The sequence below is a fragment of the Mus caroli genome, unplaced genomic scaffold (assembly GCF_978045245.1).
Source record: "Mus caroli unplaced genomic scaffold, Mus_caroli_1 scaffold_18, whole genome shotgun sequence".
NCBI classification, from domain to species: Eukaryota; Metazoa; Chordata; class Mammalia; order Rodentia; family Muridae; genus Mus; species Mus caroli.
This window is the reverse complement of record NW_028227273.1, coordinates 67,080,125-67,090,284: the sequence shown is the minus strand read 5'-3', so window position 1 is coordinate 67,090,284 and position 10,160 is coordinate 67,080,125. Positions and strand designations below refer to the sequence as shown.

At 50.3% G+C, this 10,160-nt stretch overlaps 1 protein-coding gene across 1 annotated transcript; it reads right to left on the bottom strand.

Moving 5' to 3' along the window:
• Nucleotides 1-6,452: 6,452 nt before the first annotated feature.
• Nkx2-5 (NK2 homeobox 5) lies at nt 6,453-9,828 on the bottom strand. The gene is made up of 2 exons (XM_021150010.3): nt 9,406-9,828; nt 6,453-7,990 (listed from the first exon to the last, which is right to left on the bottom strand). The coding sequence occupies exons 1-2, from the start codon at nt 9,734-9,736 to the stop codon at nt 7,365-7,367; spliced, it is 957 nt and encodes a 318-aa protein (XP_021005669.1). The 5' UTR covers nt 9,737-9,828; the 3' UTR covers nt 6,453-7,364.
• Between the last annotated feature and the right edge of the window lie 332 nt (nt 9,829-10,160).

The window sequence follows — 10,160 nt, the reverse complement described above, 5'->3', positions numbered from 1 at the left end:
TCCATCCATCCATCACATCCATCCATCCATCCATCACATCCATCCATCACATCCATCCATCACATCCATCACATCCATCCATCACATCCATCCATCACATCCATCACATCCATCCATCACATCCATCACATCCATCCATCCATCACATCCATCCATCCATCCATCACATCCATCCATCACATCCATCCATCACATCCATCCATCACATCCATCCATCCATCCATCACATCCATCCATCACATCCATCACATCCATCCATCACATCCATCCATCCATCCATCACATCCATCCATCCATCACATCCATCCATCACATCCATCCATCCATCCATCCATCACATCCATCACATCCATCACATCCATCCATCACATCCATCACATCCATCACATCCATCACATCATCACATCCATCCATCCATCACATCCATCCATCACATCCATCCATCCATCCATCCATCACATCCATCACATCCATCACATCCATCCATCACATCCATCACATCCATCACATCCATCACATCATCACATCCATCCATCCATCACATCCATCCATCCATCCATCCATCACATCCATCACATCCATCCATCACATCCATCCATCACATCCATCCATCCATCACATCCATCCATCACATCCATCCATCACATCACATCCATCACATCCATCACATCCATCACATCCATCCATCTATCACATCATCACATCCATCCATCACATCCATCCATCACATCCATCCATCACATCCATCACATCCATCCATCACATCCATCACATCCATCCATCCATCACATCCATCCATCCATCCATCACATCCATCCATCACATCCATCCATCACATCCATCCATCACATCCATCCATCCATCCATCACATCCATCCATCACATCCATCCATCACATCCATCACATCCATCCATCCATCCATCACATCCATCCATCCATCCATCACATCCATCCATCCATCCATCACATCCATCCATCACATCCATCCATCCATCCATCACATCCATCCATCACATCCATCCATCACATCCATCACATCCATCCATCACATCCATCCATCCATCACATCCATCACATCCATCCATCACATCCATCACATCCATCCATCCATCCATCACATCCATCCATCCATCCATCACATCCATCCATCACATCCATCACATCCATCACATCCATCACATCCATCCATCACATCCATCCATCACATCCATCCATCCATCACATCCATCCATCCATCACATCCATCCATCCATCACATCCATCACATCCATCCATCACATCCATCACATCCATCCATCCATCCATCACATCCATCCATCCATCCATCACATCCATCCATCACATCCATCACATCCATCACATCCATCACATCCATCCATCACATCCATCCATCACATCCATCACATCCATCCATCACATCCATCCATCACATCCATCACATCCATCCATCACATCCATCCATCCATCACATCCATCCATCACATCCATCCATCCATCCATCACATCCATCCATCACATCCATCCATCCATCCATCATCCATCACATCCATCCATTACATGCATCCATCACACATATCCTTCCATCCATCACATCCATCACATCCATCACATCCATCCATCCATCACATCCATCACATCCATCCATCACATCCATCCATCACATCCACCCATCCATCCATCACATCCATCACATCCATCCACCCATCCATCCATCCATCATCCATCCATTACATGCATCCATCACACATATCCTTCCATCCATCACATCCAGACCGTCTTGGTGCTAGATTACATCATTGAACAAAGTGATCCTCAGAGAGTGGTGGAGGGACTGGAGCTAAGCTCTGTGGTAAAGCCTCAATCCCCAGCATACAAATATACAGACATCATAAAAGTTAATGGAGAAAAAAAAAAATCATAGCAGACAGAGGCCACCAGGACTGTGTACAGATAGCTATCCTAAATAGAATACCCAGAAGGCTGTCACAGTCACACGCATCTTTAATACCAGCACTTGGGAGGTTGAGGCAGGTGTATCTCTGTGAGTTCTATGCCAGCCTAGTCTATCTAGCAAGTTCCAAGGCAGCCAGAGCTACATAATAGACCCGGTCTTAATTAAAATAAAACAAAACAAAACAAAACAAAACAAAACAAAACAAAACAAATGGAATACCCAGGATGGACCTTCTGATAAGGTAACACTGAAGTAAAACTTTGAAGAGAGGAGACATTCACCAGGCAGCTATCTAGGGAAGGGCGTTGCTAGTAAAGGAACAGTTAGCGCAAAGCCCTGAGGCAGGAATGTGTGAGGCTCTGCTAACCTAACGTCAAGGAAGCCAGAGACTAGAGTGCAACAGTAGTGAGGAGTTGCAGAGTCTTAGTATGTGTTCTGGGTGTCAATTCATACACCACACATTCACACACACACACACACACACACACATACATGAACACGCACATGTACATACATATGTACACACAAGCATACATACATATATCCACATATTATACACATATGTATGTGCATATTCATATGAATATGCATATGCATGTACATATACATGTACACATACATGTACATGTACATATACATATGTATGGCCAAACACTTTTTCCATTTCCAACTTGCCCTGCTCTGTGTTGCTGTCTTAGGGAGCGCTGGTTTAAATCTTTCCCTCTGGCCTTGTGCTCTACATTATCCCTAGATGTTGGGGAGACTTATTTTGCACAGGTTTATTTACAACACAGATGTGATTTGTGAGTGATGTGAGGTAGGGACTTGATTTCATTGGCTCTGTGTTTTATGGAAACTTACAGCCACATAATTGTCAAGTGCCTGTCTCAGAGGATTGGTGGGACTGGGGTGGGTTAACTCTGGGATGTGACGATCATTTATAGGAAATCCACGCTTTCCCCACTGATCTTCGGAAACACACTTGTCTCTGCTCCTGTGGTTCTGATTCTGGGCATTCTTCTTCACTGATAGTCTGTCTCCCTGATGTCACCCTGTGATATTAACTGTTTCCTTGTCTGATAGGGAAAGATCCTCCTGCCTCACTTATTATGAATATCTTGGCTATTCTTAGACCTTCATACCTTCTCTGTATTTTTCTGTTTTTAAAAATATCGTCTTTGCTCTTATTTTATATGTCTGAGTGTTTTGCTTGAATGTATGTCTGTGTACCACATGATGGCAGAGTCTTTGGAGGCATCAGATCCACTGGAACTGGAGATACAAATGGTCATAACTTCATCTGGGTGCTGGGAACAAACCCAGGTCTTCCACAAAAGCAGCCAGTGCTCTAACCACTGAGCAATCGGCCCAGTTTCCCATCTAAACCTCTGAAGTTACAGAGAGCATGCTGGTACCCTGAGCACTTCAGGATTACATGGATCCATGAGCCATGTGGGGGCATCTTAAAGCACCAAGCATTCACATGTTATAAACCTCAAGTCTTTCCCCAGGAGCGTTTCTAGGTGCTTGTACTAGTCTGTTAGGAAACTGGACGGAGGGGAGAGGTTCAACGAGGGCAAATAAGGTGATATTTGTAATATTTGATGGATTTGTGAGGAGAAAGGGAAACTTCTATTTTATTTTTATTTTATGTCTGTGGGTGTCACCACATGCATGCAGTTCTCATCCACAGGAACTGAAATTACAGATGGCCTTGAATCACCATGTGTCTAAAAGACTGGGGTACCATGCACTGCTGTCTCCAGCCAAGACCTGCTGTGGGTAGGGAGAGTTGGGAGGAAATGTTTTGGAAAGTCTCAAAGACCTGAAGGGCCACATGTGGGTGCTTCTCAGGTCTGGGTCCTAAGATCCCCTCTGTTTGTTTAAATTCTGGTATTTAGATACACAACCTGGTGTTGGCTTCTGGGACAATTTAAGCAAAATGTGTGTGTGTGTGTGTGTGTGTGTGTGTGTGTGTGTGTGCGCGAGCGCGCGCGCGCGCGCGCTTCCCTCTTTCCCTCCTCACTCCATCCCCCTTTTAACTCTCCACCCCATACACACACACACACACACACACACACACACAAAATTGTTTCCTGGTGTACACACACAAAGCAACAATAATGATGTTAATAAAGAAGGCGGGACTATTCTAATTAAGACAGGTAGTGTCCCAATCAGGCAAACCTTGGGCTGGGTGCAGCAGAGCCTGGCTGGGGAGGGAGGACCTGGCTTCACCTGCTGGACCTAGATTCCAGGAGTTCACCTCTTCCACTACCACTATTTTTCTCAGAATATTTGTAATCTGTGCAAGATCTGTTAGAGAGGTTTTTTTGAAAATAAACATAAAACTAACTCCCTTGTGCTCTCAGAGGGACGCCAGACCTGCACCTCCCCACAGCTGAGCTCCGCCTCTTCACCTCTGGACGGCCCCTCCTTCTTTTGTCTTTGTCATTGTTGGAGCTTCTTGTCCAGCACAAATCCTTTATGTTACAATTGAAAAACAAAACTAACAGGGACTTGAATGGGGGAGGGGAGACCAGAGGCGGGCGCTCAGGGTGTTAGTTTAGGGCACTCCTGACCCAAGATTACTTTGACTCTGGGACTGAAAACTCCTTCAGGGCTACTCCAGGGCTCAGAAAACCGACTTTTGCTGGCCAATGAGAGCAATAAGTCTTCTTGGGATTCATCTGGTTTAGGAGCCTCAAGAATCATCCGGCTCTTTCTTTAGTAGAAAATAATTCCTCAGACCGGAGCTGAATGCAGTTGAGAAACTGCATTGAAGGCAAATGCAAATGGATTAAGTTCCAGAAATTCTAGAAAGAATTCTGCTCTAGTTTTAGATGACTCTTTTTATCGGTACCAGGCAGCCACAGCTGTCTTGAGTTTCCTGAGTAGAAAGAAATAGGCCTGATCCCAAGTAGCTGGTGGCGCAGGCCTTTAAACCCAGCAGAGGAGACCAGAAAGAAATCCCAGCGGTGGATTTCTGAGTTCCAGAACAGCCAGGGCTACACAGAGAAACCGCATCTCCAAAAGCAAGCAAGCAAGCAAGCAAAAAGTGTCTTTTTTGTTTTTTGTTTTTGTTTGTTTGTTTGTTTTGTTTTTGGATCCCTGAAAGAGAGGAGTTCCAAAGGAGACATCACAAAAAAACCCTTCAAGGCTCTGGATATTACCCCCCCCACACACACACACACCCAACCCCCCTCACCCCCCCGCACTGAGGTAAGGGAGGAGAGTAGAGGTGATTTATAATATTAAGTGAGAAAAAAAAACCCTTATTCTGTTGTTATTGGACACAAATATACAATATACGGCGGGAGAGACAGAGGCAGCCCTGAGCCTCTGCTGGACCCAGAGAGGCAAAAACCTAACCTTGAGAATGTGGGGATTTCCAGAGGATTTTCCAGACTCTGAATTAGACTGTGTTGGGCACCTGGGCTGATCAGTGGAGGAGTGCTACCCTACCTGAGCTGTTAGGAGGTGGGACATTGCCTTGCATGCAGTAGCAGCTGCAGTGGCAATGGCAGCAGCGAACCTGACAGAGCACACTGGCCTTTTGACATTGTGACAGGATGTTGTCATCTACAAAGTGCATGAATGTGATAACCTCTGTTATGAGTTGCAAAATGAACAGACAATCATACATTAAGGATATTTACAGCTACCCAGGGATGTAAGCAGTAGCGGCGGCGGCGACAGGCAGGATGCATTAGTTTAGTCCCAGGAAATAGATGGCTAGGGGCTGAGCTGAATACATCCCCCTAGTTGTGGGCAGTGCTACCTGCCTCAGGTGCGTGAGAGTTGGGGTGGGGCACACTTTTCTCTTTCTTCACACGGCCCAGCCCAGAACCCTGGCATGGGCAACTATTTGCATGCAACTGCATCTTTACCTTCTGCATTTCCCCAGGACCCTAAATGGCAGCACCTAATGTCATCTCCTCCACTATGGGGGTTAGGAGGTGACACAGGCAAGCTGTTTGGTTTCCACTGCCGCAAAGTGCTGACTCCTGACCCAGCCTCTCTAAGCCGGGCATCAGGGGCTCACTGCAGAGCTCAAGACCTAAACTCACAGCAATATCGTGGCTGCTTATAGGGTTGCTGCTGGCCCTACCGACTTTGTGACCTAGCCACACTGCTCAAGAGCAGCGAAGAGGACAAAGCCAGCATCCACTCGGATTTCCAAGCGGAGGTTAGTTATCCGGCCCTGAGTACTGGGGTTAGAGAGGCTTAAGTAGAAAAACTTGGGACGCCCAGTAAGCAAGCCCCGCAACTACAAGTCCCCATTTTATCAAACCTGTTCTCTCATCTGTAAAACCTGCAGAGCGATTGATTATGTTGGTCAATCGAAGCTGTGTTAACTACAGTCAAATTACTGCCATACCAAGAGAAGATGCCAGTCAGGTTGGAGAATCGCCCCATAACGCACACATGGACTCTCACAGTCCCCACCCCCCAACCCCACCCCGAGATAAATATGAGCACCATCTCCCACCCGGTTTAGGTTTAGCCTCTGTGCTTAGCCGAAAACAGCTCCTGAGGCTGGCACAGGACCCCAGGGGCTTCCAATGAGGGGCAGAGTCTCAGGGAAGTTGGACAAGGGTCCTTGGCTCTTCCATCGGTAAAAGGGCTGTGGCGTTAAGCAGACGACTTAGAATGCTGCTCTCTCCTCGACGCCCAGCAACAGTGAATCACGTTGGACTGAGGATGGGCGCTCTAGGATCAGCTTTTACTCCTCTGGTGCGAGAAGACGCTGAACTTCCTTCTACACCCATTAGCTCACAAGCAAATCATAAAACCCCTCACGCCCTCCGCGGGTAAACTTGAAAAAAAAAAAAGGCCGCCCCTCCGGAAAAAAAAAAAGGCAAACAAACAAACAAAAAAAAGAAAACAAAAACAAAAAAAACAAAAACAAAAACGGAGGACTTCAGAAACACCTAACGAGGGGTGCGGGGTGCCTCAGCTTTTATGAGTGCAGGTTCTATTAATGTGAACTATGCCTGTGACCTGGAGGGGCCTCTGCGCTCGCTCAGAAATCCTAAAAGAAGCCCGCGTGCGTTAGCGCACTCACTTTAATGGGAAGAGGGTTCTCATTTCTTACAACAGGTAAAAACATAAATACGGGTAGGTGGGCGGCGGCAAGGCAACCAGGGCCCGGGCGCCCGGCCCAGGCTCCGGGTCCTAGTGTGGAATCCGTCGAGAATGCCCGTGATCCTGGAAGGGCTCTGCCAGGTCCCAGACACCAGGCTACGTCAACAAAGAGGGATGGATCGGAGAAAGGTCCCAGGCCTGCGCGAGGGTGGGTGTGAAATCCGAGGGACAGGGCATAGTGGGAGCTTTCCCATCCCCGGAGTCATCGCCCTTCTCCTAAAAGTGGGAGTCGTTCCGGGGCGCCCCAAACGGGCTCTTTCCCTACCAGGCTCGGATGCCGTGCAGCGTGGAGACGCCCGAATTGCCCTGCGGCATCCCGGGACTCTGCACGGTGTTCAAGTCCCCGACGCCAAAGTTCACGAAGTTGCCATTGGCGGAGGCGGCGGGGGGCTGCGCGGCGGGGGGCGCAGTGGGGTAAGCGGCACAGCTGTAGCCGGGACTGCAGGCCGCGCCGCCGTAGCTGGGGTAGGGATAGGCGTTGTAGCCGTAGGCGTTGAGACCCACGCCGTAGGCGGGAGCGTAGGCCGCGGGGTCCCCCAGGCAGGGCTTCCCATCGCGCACCAGCACGGGCACCGCGATCCTGCGCGCGGGCGGCGGCGGCGGCCCCAGCAGCTCCAGAGTCTGGTCCTGCCGCTGTCGCTTGCACTTGTAGCGACGGTTCTGGAACCAGATCTTGACCTGCGTGGACGTGAGCTTCAACACACTGGCCAGCTGGTCGCGCTCGGGCGCCGACAGGTACCGCTGTTGCTTGAAGCGCCGTTCCAGCTCGTAGACCTGCGCCTGCGAGAAGAGCACGCGTGGCTTCCGTCGCCGCCGTGCGCGTGGTCTCTCGGCGCCATCCGTCTCGGCTTTGTCCAGCTCCACCGCCTTCTGCAGCGCGCACAGCTCTGAAGGGGAAGAGAGGCAGAGAGGTGGCCGGTTAGAGCGGCGGGCCGGGGACCTCAGGGCCCTTGTGGGGTGGTGGGGAGTATCACTCTGGTCCTATGCCGGACTCCAGCTCCGCTTAGGCTAATCGCCGAGTGCACGGGCTCGCACAGTTCGATGTTGGCGCAATTGCGCATCTGGGAAATGCCTAAGTGGCTTGGACAAAACAAAACAAGAGAAATCTCGGGCGCCCTATCCCAGACCCCTTCCCCGGATAGTTAGCGTTCTCTTAACAGACTGGGATTTAGCTTTAGCTTTTCTGGCTGCAAAGAAAATAAAGTCATGAGGATGTTCTGAGTGAATTACATTAGGAATACTCCGGTTTGCCCCTCGGGTGGTCAGCTTGTCTTTAAACAGGCAATTAAAGAACTATAGCAGCAGATCTGCCCTCTGATGTTGGCAGGGCTTCTGGACTTCCCAGTAACCGGAGGAGGACAGAGGCCTCTCCACCAGCCCTGCCGGATTCCGGTTGGTAGCAATCAGTTCTAGTCCTCCTCCAGTCCTTCTCCGAAGTTCCTGGACCTTCTCTCTGCTCCCAGAGAAAACCTAGGAATGTCCTCTAACTCGCAGAAACCATTGGGCCTCTCTGACTTTACTCAACTCAGGATCTGGGCCTGGGACTTCCCTGCTCCTTCTGTGAGCTGGCCAGAAGCCCCTCTCCCTACTCTGAGATATCTGGTATTCGGCCACCTTCGGAAGCCTGCTTTTCACTTCTCAGTGTCTTTATTCGTTCCGTATTTCCCAACATTTCCCAGGAAGGAATTTCTGCCGGATCCTGCCTGGAGATTGTACTAGAAAAACAAAGCCAGCCCCAGCTCCTGGGATCCGCAGCATCGCATCTCACAATCACAACCCGGTCCCCAGACTCCTCTCTTTTGGCACAAAGGAGGCAAGGCCCAGAAAGGCAGGGTGGGCTACACAAGGCCCAGGATACGCGGGGCTAAGCTTTCGGTTTAGCAGTTCTCAGTGTCTCAAAATACCCCCAAATCTGGAAGAGATTTTAACTCTCCAATACGAAGATTTGTTCTACCGCGGATTGTTAGATAGCTTAACTTTGTAACAGATCCAAGAACAAGGCCCTAACCTACTGGGGTTTTGTAGGCCGAAAACATCATTTTAATCTCTCTCTCTCTCTCTCTCTCTCTCTCTCTCTCTCTCTCTCTCTCTCTTCTTTTTTCTTGACCCTCTAAATTCGGCGTTCCCTCTAAACTTCGGACTGACTGCGGGGCGAAAAGATCCTGGGGACAGCCTGGAATCTCCAAACTCCCCGCGCCCAGCCTTCACCCGGGACTGAGCTACTGTCAGGCCTGGGTTTCTTGGCTCAGGGTTTTGGGCATGAAAGCGATTCCAGAAGGGAAGAGCTTGAAGTTCTCCTTACCTTTTTTATCCGCCCGAGGGTCTTTGGCTGGGTCAGGGTCACCGTAGGCTCCCGGATAAAATGTGGGGGCGGCTGGGAAAGCAGGAGAGCACTTGGGGGGCGAAGGCGCGGGGCCCAGCTCCGCGCGCAGCTCTGCCAGGCCGGACGCTGCCGCCTCGGGTCCAGAGTAGGCCTCGGGCTTGAAGGCGGCCAGCATGCAGGAGGCGGGGGCCAGGGTGGCCTCGAGGCGCGCAGACAGGTCCCCAGACGCCAGGCTGCGCTGCTGCTGCTCCAGGTTCAGGATGTCTTTGACTGAAAAAGGCGTGGGTGTGAGCGCAGGGCTGGGGAACATGGTGGCGATGCAGGTTTCACAGCGCCAGGTGGGTAGCAGAGAGTGGTGCTGCCCACCCCAGGGGACAGCCTCCCCGCATGGTGCCCGCCGCCCGCCCGCGCACCCGCCTCTCTGCCCTGGATGTGGCGCGCGGCAGCAGGTAGCCCAGAGCACCAGGGGCAGAAGAGGCGGGAGCAGGCTGGAGTAGGGGGGATTCAGCCTGCCATTGGGCCAGGGGCCTGGATGACAGGAGCGACGGGCAGTTCTGCGTCACCTAATATAGACATAGGGATGGGAAAAAAATCCTGCTCAGCTTTTTTTAAAGGGGCCGCGACACATTTGGGCTAGTCTCCTACTCCTGCAAGGAGATTGCTCCTCTTTAGCCTGAAAATCCCAGCCAGACGCACTCAAAGAAAATACTTGATTCTGTTGTGCTGAGTCTAAA

Excerpts from the sequence above, each read along its gene's own strand:
- Nkx2-5 (XM_021150010.3), bottom strand. The coding sequence starts at position 9,736 with ATGTTCCCCAGCCCTGCGCTCACACCCACGCCTTTTTCAGTCAAAGAC. Across the intron at positions 7,991-9,405 it reads CCCTCGGGCGGATAAAAAAG|AGCTGTGCGCGCTGCAGAAG; the intron begins GTAAGGAGAACT and ends CTTCCCCTTCAG.